The sequence below is a fragment of the Colobus angolensis genome, unplaced genomic scaffold (assembly GCF_000951035.1).
Source record: "Colobus angolensis palliatus isolate OR3802 unplaced genomic scaffold, Cang.pa_1.0 Scaffold558, whole genome shotgun sequence".
NCBI lineage: Eukaryota > Metazoa > Chordata > Mammalia > Primates > Cercopithecidae > Colobus > Colobus angolensis.
Genome location: NW_012119132.1, coordinates 889,704 through 903,580, shown reverse-complemented (window position 1 = coordinate 903,580; position 13,877 = coordinate 889,704). Strand labels below are relative to the sequence as shown.

Genomic DNA, 13,877 nt, shown 5'->3' with positions numbered 1-13,877 from the left:
TTGCATGCCTGTAATCTCAGCTACTCGGGAGGCTAAGGCAGGAGAATCGCTTGAACCCGGGAGGCAGAGGTTGCAGTGAGCCGAGATCGCACCATTGCACTCCAGCCTGGGCAGCAAGAGCAAAACTCCATCAGAAAGAGAGAGAGAGAGAGAGAGAGAGAGAGAGAGAAAACAAGCAACAAAACATGGGACAGAAAGAAAAGGGAATTTAATCCTGCCTTTAACTCAAATACAATCCAAGAAAGACTAGAACTTAAATTGAGCTCTGGATTCAAAGGTAAGGAGACGCATCAGGCAAACGGATGGATCAGATATCAGTCATTGGAATATTATGCAAATAGACACCATAGGATGAAGAAAATAGGGCTGAAAATCAAGTACTATTTTATCTATATGCTTTGCTCATCTATATGACCTTGTATTTTAGAAAATCTTTGTAAAAGAGATGGCAAATAATCAGAAAGTAAAGAATTTAATTCAAGTGGGATGGAAACAATTATTTTTATATTTTGAAAATTCATGGAGTAAACATGGTTTGAATTAACAATTAAATTTTATTACTGAGACAAATGCAAATAGAAGTTTATATTTTAGCTTAAACATGTGTCCTGAAATAGATACATTTCCAATAAGGGATTTGAATCCCAGATCTCCTTAATGGTTTTTACTATGGATATGAATCACAGGACATATTCATCCAGCAAAAGAGTCATCACAGAATCTGAATTACTTTAAACCAATTTAACTCATACATATGAGCACAGTGAAATTTAAATATTAAGGTTCCTGTGTGCTTATTTTATTATAATTGAGTTATAAAATCAGTGATTACAAAGAACACATCAAATTAATATTTAAACCTGGTTCACTGATAATTGAAGACAATTGCGTTGTTGCCAAACTCTATATATCAATGGAAAAGGAGAATTTTCCAAAGGCCGAGGTAAATAAATGTTGTAAATACATCTTTAAGAGAAAACAAAAATCTGAATATATTAATGGGTCATCCATCTATCTTTTTCCAGGAACCACAAATATTGACATGTTCTTTTTTAAATAGTTGGATTCTTTCATACATTCTACCCCTTCTATTATATTTATGTTTGAAGTTTCTGGTAAATTAACTAAACGTTTTATGTAAATATTGTTACATTAAGGCTGCTAAAATTGGAGAACAGTAGTCATATTTGAGAAATTATCTAGATCAAGTTTTCATGCTTCACTATTTAAGAATCCAAAGCACCCTGATATGCTATTTTACCTTTTAAACGAATGAGATCACAACTAAAAAACTAAATTATTTATGGACATACAACTTTTATAATTTTAATGTAGAAACTGCATTACATTATATTCTTACATTTAAAGCTGTTTTTTTCATGACATATGCAAGAGGCAAAATGAAGCTGATAAGCAGACAAGGTAATATTTATTTAAGAATATTCATAAACAAGTAATAAATTTATCTTTCATGTAAAATTGTATGCAAAGGTTAAAAAAACTGTTTAAAACACCTCTTAGTTATAAAAGTGGCAGTTAAGTTTATGATGTAGTGAGGTAGTTTTTCATTACCTATTAGTTTCCATTATTTTTTCTATCCAATTTTTATTGTCTATTCTACTTCCATAAGATTAGTTTACAAGGTGAGAAGAAACACAGTGAAGGTGAGATTTAAAATAAGTTAAGTTGATATCAAGAGTTAAATTACTTCAAAAGTTTAAACTATTAGGAAATGAGGAGTAGAAAATAGTGTGCGATAATAGGGAACCCTTTTTCCTGGTGAGAACATCTGATGTTCTAGCTCTTCACCTAACTAGCTAGCAAGCTTACCCAAAGGATAGATTCATTAGGCTTCAATGTGGCTCTTATGAAAAATAAGGAAATTCACTAGATGGGTTACTAAGATTCCTTTTTGAATAAACAAACTTTAAATTACTGCTTAAATAAATTGTTTAAATTAATGTCAATTTTACCTATACATAATTCTGCTCCACCTGTCCCTATACAAACGAATCAGATTTCACAAAGTTACAAATTTACATGCCAAATTCCTATCTACTAACAAATTCAAACTTGATGAAAAAGGCACAGCATAAGTAATAAAAACAGAATACAACATTGACAATAGGGTATAATGTAAAATGTAAAATATATAATTCTCAGAAAATAGTTTTAAAAAATAACCAACACATCAACAGTGGGTATTTGGTGACAGTGGAATTATGAGATTTTTAAAAAAAAAATTCTGTGTCTTTTTTAAAACCAATGTCGGCCGGGCGCGGTGACTCAAGCCTGTAATCTCAGCACTTTGGGAGGCCGAGACGGGTGGATCACGAGGTCAGGAGATCGAGACCATCCTGGCTAACACGGTGAAACCCCGTCTCTACTAAAAAATACAAAAAACTAGCCGGGCGAGGTGGCGGGCGCCTGTAGTCCCAGCTACTCCGGAGGCTGAGGCAGGAGAATGGCATAAACCCGGGAGGTGGAGCTTGCAGTGAGCTGAGATCGGGCCACTGCACTCCAGCCTGGGCGACAGAGCCAGACTCTGTCTCCAAAAAAAAAAAACCAATGTCATCTGTGAGGTTTTTAAAGAAATAAAATTAACTATATTTGAAAACAAAAAAAATACTATCTTAATATTCTGGTCTCTGCTTATTACCATTTGTTTTCTGCTTACTTGATTCATCTGTGAGCTGGGAACTTCAGGAATTAAATCAATATATGAAAACAGAAATCTTATGACAAAAATTTAAAAGTTTAATAAAATCGGGTATTGGCAAGAATAAGGGGGAAAGGGCACCTAAATTACTGTAGATAAGAACATAAATTGAAACAGCAGTTAGTAAACCTGTCATTATCTTTCAAAATTAAAAATACAATTAATCCAGCAATCTCAATTATCACATTCAATCCTAGAGATATTCTGATCAATATACACAAATATTTCATGTATGAAGGCATTATCTATAAACTAGTTTAAAAGAATGAAGGTTTAAAAAAGTAAAAATTTAAATGTTCTTCAATAGAGAAACACCTAAATATTAGTATATTCAAACTAAGGTATGTATGGTGTCACTACAAAGAATGGCACAAAAAAAGCTCTCTGTAAGTTTTTTGTCACATAGTAATTGGTAAACTATAATCTTGGCTATGGAAAAGAGGCTGTATAATTATTGTATGTGTGCAAACATATTTATAGATATATTGATGTCTAGTAAAAGACCTGGGGATTTTTCAACGCCAAATTATTTTAGTGGTTATCTATGGAGAACAGAGTAAATTGATGAGGGAAGTGTGCGGTAAGGGGAATCTCTTCGCTTAGGTAGTTTTTGAACAGCCCGAACATATTCACCAAAAGCATGTATGTATATATTAAACACATCATTCATTACACAAATGTACATATATAAATACACATACACATTCATAGCAATGTATAGACACATATACATTTTAAAAATGATCATATACAATGTTGGAAGGTTGTAAATATCAATCAAATCACATTCTGCAGCAATTGAAATATTATTTTGCAGAAGTTCCACAGATTTCCATTCAGCATTCCACACTAAGGGTCACTATGACTGAGTATGGTCAGTTAACTGCCTATCTCCTTAGGGTGCAACTAATGCCATTGTCCAGAGTCTGCCTCTTAGCTAGGCAAGCCCAATGAGGAGATTTGGTAGATTTTCAGAGGGCGGTTTCATTTCCCAGGTTTGACTGATATTTACTATGTTCATAACACCAATGTATAAAATAAGAATGCCAAGTTATTAATTTCCTCTGAGGAAGTACCTATCACAGGACATGAAATACTTCCCATGTAGCTCTGCCAATATGGATGTCAATTATAATCAAATATTACTTATTCATTTATGATAAATTTACTTGTTACAGGAAGGTGAATACTCATACGCACTCATCCGTCGGTATCTGTGGAAACTGGTTCCAGGATCTCTTGGAGACACCAAAATCTGTGGATACTCGAGTTCCTGATGGCTTAGTATCTGCATATAACCTATGCACATCCTCCCATGTACTTTAAATCATCTCTAGATTACTTATATCTAATACAATGTAAATGCTACATAGTTACTATACTGCATTGTTTAAGAAACAATGACAAGAAAAAATGTCTGTATATATTCAATGCAGACTCAATTTTTTTTCCAATTATTTTCAATCCATAGTTGATTGAATCCACAGATGCAAAGCCCACAAAAAACGGGGGGCTGGGCTGACTGTATATATATAACTGGTCTATTTTCTCCCTCCACTCTAAACAGACTTACAATGGTAACTAAGTGTTAATCAAAAGAGTGTATGGGGAACATGGATTCTGAACAAGAAGAATGCATGAGATAAGGAAATGTATAGTAATATTGGCCTGGGAAGGCTTGACACCCTTATCTCAATTAAATGACCTGCCTCCATCTTTACAGTGCGGATGAAGTTGTTAAGTTCGCTAAGCAGTGTTCAGATGATTACCGCTAATATTTGCCCCTGTGAGTTTCTTTTCTTTAGATATGTTAATACATTTAAGTTCTACACGCCCGGGGGCCTAGCTCAGGTACTTCTGAAAAGCTCTGCTCTGAATCTTTGCTTATGATTCCATAATTCCCAGAAAACAAATTTTGTTACTTAGATAATCTTGAGCAAAAGAGTACATAGTATCATATTAAACAGATAGCCTGAAAATTTATGTTTATATTCTAACTGCAATTATATAATATATATATATATATATACATGTTAGCAAAAACTGAAGGAAAATGTACAAATATAAAAAATATTTTGAGTGTGGAGAAACAATAAATGACTTTTTTTCTATAAACTTCTTCAGAATAAATAAATATAAACATTTTACTACAACTTAACATTACAATTTTAAGCAGATATGACCCATCTGGTCATATGGTCAAAGAAGTGGTAAATTATTGGTAGGGTTTTTTGGCCTTTCCTTTGATGAACAGTGGTTTATGGGTATGGATATGAAACAAAGTATTATAAATGCACTTAAAATTACTTCAATGTATGTAATAGGCTACTAGGCAGAGGCATGGGAGGAACGTTAACAGTCAGAGGGCAAGTTCAAACAAGACCTAAGCGGAGAAATTGTCTAATAGTTGTTCAAGTAGAAATGTTTAAGTGTGGTGATTCATGAATGGTATACACAGAAATCAGTGCTGGTAATAGATAGCTAGAAAGTGCTGTTCACATCAAACAGTGATTACTATAAACCTCTAATTATGTGCTCTGGAGAGAGCCTTGTGCCTTTCCCACTGTAATTTCTAGTTCTTAAACGGGAACTCTATGACTTCAATTCAAATCTCAATGGCTTCTTAGCTGTTAAATGTAGGCTTACCCTTGAATAACCGCTGATACAATCTGCTGTACCCTGCTGTACACAAGCCAACTTTGACAAGAATAATGAGTTTTCTCTTTGATTTCAATGTATAATGATGGTTTACAAAAAAATAAAATAAGACTGGCAGTTTGCTATAAAAATACTTGAGAGGGTACCCTTGACTGAGCCAAAGAGCTTAACACAAATTTAAACAATATTTATGCCCAAGAAAACAATCATTAACCTCATCCTAATTGTAGCTCCATTCACACTTTAGCTAAATACCTGGGCAGCTGTTTTGTGTTGAGGGTGGGACCAGAAAATAGGCAAAGGGGAAGTCTGGAAAGAGGGAGACTGGTTTAAAAACAACAAAAATCAAAAAAAAAAAAAAAGTTCAGCTGTAAGTCCTGCAAAAATTGCAAAGTAATGGGCCTCTTCAATCATATTTATTAACTCCAGTGACTTAGGCATTTTGCCCTGTTAGTAGCTAAGTTATCCACAGAGGATATCTACATTGTGCAGCATTTAAGTCATCCATTCTGATTCACTAAATCATGCCTGCACTTGGTGTGGTTCCTTCTTTGCTAGCTTAGTGCAGGATCTGGAAGTGCCATTTATGACTCAGCCCACTTGACTTTCCACGTCGCTGATCCTCTAGTGAGCAAGCAGTGGAAGAAAGCTGTATTGCACATAAAGAATAGCTATAGCCAAGCAGAATTAATCAAACTGTGGAAATTAGAGTGATTTTTCCCCATGTCTCGGATTGGAAGAAGGAACATACGTTGGAAATAACCCGTTAAAATCAGTTTTGTCAAAAATGAGAAAGTTCTAGAAAATTACACATAAAGGCATTATTTCTCATTGAATAAGGGGTTCATATACTCTTTTCAGTGAACTAAAGACCAAAGAACCAAAGGAAAGGCCACCAGAAATATGGACATCCTATGTTCTTGTCAAAAGCACACTTACTGTGGCTGCATATCCCAGTCCTCAGAAAGGAGTTACCACCATCTTTCTGGGATTTGCCTGCTACCTATATGTCTGCAAAATGACATAGGGACCTCATGACCAAGAAGGGATAGAAGTCCTGTTCTCATAAAAAACTTGTCATTTTTGTTCACACATTCTCTAATAATTATTTAACTTTCTCAGTGGGTTATTTCAAACATCTGGGCTTGGAGGATGGTGTTGTATTCATAAGAGAATACTACCTTTTATCCTATATCATATAAACTGTTTTCAGAAAGTAATGTAATTTAAACAAATTCTTTAACTTAAAAAAGTTGCATTTACAATTAAAAGAGTGCTATTATTCTCCAAATGTAAAAAAAATGATGCTGCCATTTTTTTTTAGAACATTAGGGGTTGTTTGGCACTGTACTACTTATATGTTTTTATTCTTTAGTTTTTCTTATACCAAATATATACTGAACAACTGCAATACCCAGAAATGTACTAGAAACTGTGGATTAAAAAAAAATACAATTTTCTCTATCTGGGATGGAAATTATGAACCTTATAAACTGGGTAATATTAAAATTAAATCATTTGTGTCCACCAAATATGATTTTAACCCTAGTTCTATCCCAAAATAACCACTACTTATATTGGCCGCAAATTAATGACCATAATGGTCTCATTATATTTCTATTTACTTTAGTATGGCCAACCAATGGTCAACAGCAGAAAGAACTGCTCTTAGGCCTGGGTTCCCTTTACTTTAATAACAGAGATAATAAGGCTTTTAAAATATTGAGCTAAGGAATATTCCAGGCAAATCAACAGATATGGCCTCAATATCTGTATGTCAGAAGGGAGCCCGTGTTACCCTCTTGTCATAGCAGTACCCTTTCTACACATTATATGAAAAAATAATTTTTATATAGCCCCTGAATATAACTGACATAAAAATGGGTAAAATAAATTATTTCATGAATTTCCATGTTTCTTAGTTTTAAGTGACCTATGAATCTTAGTGTTTCACCAGCCAAATCAGAAATATTCTTTAAGTAAAATAAAAGCAAGTATAGTCATTCATTCAACTTTTAAAAGGCTACTCCATACCAAACCAATGCAGTGTGCAAATATGGAACTTAATTGAAATACTATATATATATAAAATATTAACAGCTGCAGCTATTAAAATTACATTACACTCCCTTGAGCTAGGCTAACATAATATGAAGTCTCTCTTTTTTTTTTTTTCAATTTAATAAAGGACAGAACTTGGCTTAGTGAATGAGCTTTGGTTTTTATATTGTTTGTTCCAATTCACTAATCTGGAATTTTAATCACATAAAAGTACTTAACCATTAAAACAGCACCAAGCATAGTAATTTGATCTTTCCATTGGATTCCAAGAAAAATCTCATGCTTTGTTTATTTTCTTTCTTAGATGCAAATAACACTTCCTTAGAATGTGTTTCTATTCTTCCATACAGAATTGAGCTTTTTAAATTAAAGTAGATATCATCTACTTTTGACCTTCTCCAATGAGGGTACAAATAGAGTATTAATAAATTCTTTGGAATTTGGATGAATTAAAGAGCTTAGATAGAAAAAGTAGATTTTATTCTGCTTGAAGATTACAGTATTTTTCTGATAATTAATTAGATTGCATCAATACTTTCTCCTTATAATAAGAAATCTCATAAAATATTCAAAATAACTTTGTTTTCTGTGAGTATGTGTATATGCGCATGTGTGGCGTGTATGCATATATGCTTATATATATACACATATGCACATATACATGTAGAGAGAAACATATGTATACATATACAGACACACATACAATCTATATAGAAGAAAGACTGGAAAGAAATATCCAAAAATATAAATCATTGTTTTCAAATGAATAATGAATACTTTCCTTTTTCTTTTACATTATTTTGTATTTACTAGTATTTTGAATTGATCATGTATTATATTCATATAGTTAGAAAATACCTCATTTCTAAGTGAATGAAAAGCAACTGATTTGATGTTTGGTGTTTTTTTTTTTTCTCCTCTGAACTTTCAGAAGATACCCTTTTAATCTGATATGGGTTCTTTTGTCTTGTTTTGCTGTTTTTAGACAAGGTCTTGATCTGTTACCCAGGCTGGAGTGCAACGGTATGATCATGGCTCACTGCAGCCTGGAACTCGTGGATTCAAGCGATCCTAAGTGTGGGGATTACAGGTGTGAACCACTACTCTTGGAATGTTTTGTTTTAAGGTATTATAAAATCTGACTTAAAATACCTCTTCTTGAAAGTCACTTTCAAAATTTTATTCTAGATCTATCTTAAGTCAAATTATAGCATTCACAAGCTAGTATTTCAAAGCACTAGATTAGCCCATGCCCCCAGTACTTTAAAATTCTTCTGCTTGAAAGTTCATATGTACCAAATTAACTGCTATCTCTGGCAGAGATAGGCTGGAGGGAGTCAGAGGGGAACACTTATCATTATTGTTATATTTTTGCATTCCCATCAATGAACTCTTGTCAGCTTAAATCAGAAAGAAGGAGAAGAAGAAGGGGGGGGAGGGGGAGGGGGAGGAGAGGAAGGAGGAGAAGGAGAAGGAGAAAGAGAAGAGGAGGAGGCAAAGGAGGAGGAGGAGGAGGAAGAAGAAGAAGAAGAAGAAGAAGAAGAAGAAGAAGAAGAAGAAGAAGAAGAAGAAGAAGAAGAAGAAGAAGAAGAAGAAGAAATGGTCATTCAATTCCTTGTAGACTTCTTTAGGAAAGTGAGAATATTTAGGGAGACAAAGTTTCCAGAGAGGAATGAATCAGAAACACAGTCTCCGACATATCTGGGAATCAGAGCAATGGGTTCTGACCTTCCTTCTCTCCACACTCACTCCCAACTCCTTCTCAATTTCCATATATTCTATTTCTTTATTTTGTTAGGTAAAAACATATTTCCAAACAGGCAAGCACAGCCTTCTTGATCTATAAACAGCAGAACAAAAAAGCAGGGAGAAGAGGGAAGTAGAAAATAGTTCAGTTGCAGAGAAACTGGGAGTAAACAAGCACCGAGGGAGCCCATGCCAGGAGGGTATGAGCAAGAGAGTTCAGCCCCAGGTCTTCAACAGGGCCCTTCTGAAAGACGATGGTTATCACAGATTACTGGGTCTAAAAGAAGCATTCAGCTTACTTTAGAGTTGGCTGGGGGTGGGTGAAGTAAAGAAGTAGAGTAGATAGGTCTAAATTTAGTTATCTTCTATTATAAGATCATTTGATTTATGTATGAATAGGACAATAAAAGCATGGGAGACCGGGGTGAAGAGAATTAAAGAAATGTAGTTGTATACTTAAAACAGATTTCTCTCTCCCTCCCATCTCTCCCTCTCTGTCTGCCTCTTTCGCCCTCTCTTCTCTCTCTCTTCCTCCCTCCTTCCCTCTCTTTCCCAGGATTCCCACAAATGTCATTTCTGCTGCCTGAATGATTCTTTCCCCTCAAAGCTCATATTATTCAACATATTAAGCTCCCTAAAACACTCCCAAATTTCACTGTAAGTGTGATGTATTCAGGAAAACTTTATCTGTCACCTTTACCCCTCCTCCCTGAGAGAAATAAAGTGCAGTGACAGGAAGCAGAATGTTTGCTGGTGGAATTCCAAATACCTTTCATCAGAAAGGGAAGCAGTTTGGAAGGGCAGCAGAGCTTTGCCACTGTCCTTGAAATGCTACTCTATTGATTAAAGTGTTTTTAATACCATAGACTCATTCTAAAGTGTTATGTACCAAACAAAGGATTTTTGTGTCTGGATCATTCTAGTTTTTTTTCATATTTTATATTTGCCACTTTGGGTACCTGCAAACATCCAGTAACATAAGAGAAAACTGGGAATACAAAAACTTTGAATTTTTTCACTTGCTAAATTCAAGACAAAATTTTCTGCAAGATTTGGCACTTGATTATCCAATAAAAGTTCATTTAAGAAGCTATTCTAGGAGACATTTGAGCATTTGGGCTTTGATGCCCCACTATGATGATGAATTAGCTCTTTCTGATTTTTTTATGGTGTGAAACAGAAGCAATATCAGGCGATGTCTTTTACTCTAAAGAAACAAATGTCGGAAATCTTTAATATGTCTTGGTTTTCACTTTTAGGAATGGCATGGGTGGGTGGGGTGCTCCGGCAGATAAACAGCATAGAAAAATGATAAGATTACCTGACCGTCCATCTCTTTGGAAGTCCACATGATACCATTCTCCATCATTCACTTTCTTCAACAGGGCTTTTATTTTTATAGTACCTGACCCCATGTCCAGGAGGAGGTAGAGGTGACCATCTAGCATCTCAATAGCAAAGAAGTCCACCTTTATCATCTGTGGGTGCTTGGCATCTTTTTGATGTCTTGGCTTGCCATGGCTAAATAAGATGAGGCCATTTGGCTCTGTTGTACGGAAATCAAATGATATGGAGCCTGTTTTCTTTGCATTCCATTTAGGCAAAGAGATGAAAGACTCTGGGGTTTCAAAGGTGATTGGGTCTAAAGTTGCGACATTCTCACATTTAAATGCCACCACTCCATGGATCTTCATCTTAGGATCTCCTTGCTTGGCAAGTCGAGATAATTCCAGCCTCACATCATTATTTTTATATACAACCTGTGGGCAGAGGACAGCAGTGAGAAACTAGCGTCCATATTTTAATATCTGAAACTTGTCATCAGCTCACGTAACTTGCAAGGACAGTATAAAAAGGCACACAGCATTTAGTTAATTTTGTTGTATAAAGGCAACATTTTTCAGGCAAATAAAATTCAAGTGTCAATTCATAGAACAATAACCATAACAATTTAATTCAAATAATGTGTGTGCAGACGCACACATGCATGTGCATATATACACAAACTGCTTGTATTTAACTCAAATAATTAAAAAATCTGCATATATCTTTAATTTCATGTCTACATTGACATGCTAAGACTTGAACTTATAAAAGCTATTTGTTTCATAGTTCTCTATGATGTATTTAAAATTAAATATAAGCATTGACGTTATTCAGTTTTCCCATTATTAAAGCATTTGAAATTGGATACGTGTATGTATATATATATATATATATATATATATAACAGAAGGTCCCAGACCTGCATCAATACCTTTGAACACTGTTACTGTTAAGTAACATGACACTGCCACATGTAGAATATGGTGCTTCCCCTCAATCTATTCAACCTGTGTTACTGGTGATCCATTTCACTTTTAATTTACACAAATGCTGAGCAAGGGTTGTCTTGCACTCTCATTTTCCAAGGCACTTCAGTGAAAGAGGCCAGGCACTTCTGAGTGCTTGTTGATGGTCCTAAGGCTTTTTGGATTCCAATTAACACATTGGATACATTCACTGACAGGGTTAATGATATCACACTTTTGCTATCCCATCACGTTAATAAATTCAAAGGTATTTTGACATAAAGATAAAGAGAGAAGGACACCTTTTCTCTACAAAAGGCATACAGTGGATAATCATATTTTTAAAATACATAGACCATAATGACTTAAGGGTGAATTAGTTATGTAGGTCCACATAACTATCTAGGTTCTTTTAAGAAGGGACTCTACAGATTTCAAAGCTCCCAAAGTTGCTAGAATCTAGATTTACTCATTCACATGTAAAAATGTACACACACACACACATATATATATATATAATGTATATGTATACACACACATGCATGTTTTGCTTTTCATTTTTAGGAATGGCATGGGTATTTTATATAATATATATAACAGGAAAAATAAGACAGCCTATATCTGATTAGTGCTATGAAGTCAACCAAGTTAACACAGTAGTTATTCCAAACCCATGGCCAACTGAACCAAAAGATGACTGATGAGTTTCCTGATAGGATTTGTTAATGGATACTTTATTTTTCAGAGTAATTAAGAGTTTATGCTCTGGTATTGGACTTCCCGAGTTCAAATTCTGGCTCCAGATTTACTGAACTGGGAAATCTCTGTAAGCATGTTTCACTCCCTTAAAGGAAAATAATATTTCACATAATTATTATTAATATAATAATTAAATAAGAAAATACATATAAGTGGGAAAATCTACATAAAGGCATTCATTCCAATGCCAAGTACACTGTAAGATTTCAATAAATATTAACTACACAAAATACATGATAATAAAAATCAATGCTTTATCATCATCTAATAGACATAAATTTTAGTTCTAAATGTATCCATGATAAGAAAATGTTTAGAAATTAAGCCCACACATATAATGGGTTTTCATACATTATTTGTGCCAACTAAATAAGTCACATCTTTCCAATGCTGGGCCTGGTGTTTCAGTTTACCTTTATGTTGAAGAAGGATTATAATAAAGAACATGATATCCCTTATTCTTTGAACAAATATGTACAATGGTTTAACAAGCATCTATTGACAACAAAAGAAGAGAGAATGAACTTGAGCAATAACAAAAAGGAATTTCATTAATTCTTAAGAATACTTTTTTTGAAAAGTGAAAGATCTATTAAATCTTAGAAATATTTATTTAGGATTACCTTTCTTTGGCGATCTTTAGAGGCAGGGAAAATGCTTTTCAAGGATGATTTTCCAAGTTTTATTGCTTCTCACTGTCACTTTCATGCGACTCAAACCTATATTATTTTTCCTTTTTCCTATTGATTTATATTCTAGTATGTGGGCATTCTTTTGACATAGATATTGATCAAGAATAAGTATTTTCAGACCCAAATGATGCTTCTGTTTATCAATGCTAACACTCATACATATAATAGAACCACTGTAATAGAATTGAGTGTTTCTGACATGAACAAGTGGGTTTTATACCTGGTATATTGTCTCTTGAATCTGACATCAGCCACCATAAAGTTGAAGAATGAGGGGTAGTCTAAGTCTGAGCAAGGATTTCAATGAGACTTAATCTTATAACTGAATCAGGTGTCTTGGTGATGAAAAGGTTCAGGAAGATATAAAAAAAAAAAGAAGTAGGGATAATTCCCTGGGTAAAATTTCTTAAGGTTAGCCATGCATCTCTCATAAAAAAAGTATCTCCACCAGCATCAACGCTTTATATGCTTTATACTGGCAAGAACCTTGCTCACCACAGCGCAGCACCAAGATTAGTAGCTGGCAGTAGGAGATGATCAATACATATTTGTTTATAGTTGAATAAAATTCTTCCTTCACCTTTTCAAATCTAGTTCCTAGATTATAGGCTTTTGTAAATAATAATATTTAGACCTACAATTAAAATACAGCAGAATATGATATTGTGGACCAATCTCATAAACTAGTTACTATTTTGCCCTATTTCTCGAGGAAAAAGCAAAAACTTATGTACATATCCAGTTCATAATTGACAAGTTGGCCCATGCATTGGGAAATTTCATCATCAAACACATTTTGTGGGGTATAAATTCCTTTTAGAATGAAGAATGCCTGAGTTAAAACTCTCCAGATGTTTATACACAAAAATATACACTGTGCTTCTCCTCAAGATAGTTCTTGTAGAAAAGAACTATCTCCAGATACAATAACTATCTCTTTCCTACAAGAAC

General features: G+C 34.2%; 1 protein-coding gene across 5 annotated transcripts in view; it reads right to left on the bottom strand.

The window, feature by feature from the left end:
• The window catches only part of NRXN1 (neurexin 1), a 1,138,235-nt gene that overhangs the window by 645,682 nt on the left and 478,676 nt on the right, over positions 1–13,877 (bottom strand). For all 5 annotated transcript variants that reach the window (XM_011961493.1, XM_011961492.1, XM_011961491.1 and 2 more), the window contains one exon: positions 10,506–10,944. In XM_011961493.1, the coding sequence (XP_011816883.1) occupies positions 10,506–10,944 (439 nt within the window). The remainder of the gene's footprint in view (positions 1–10,505; positions 10,945–13,877) is intronic.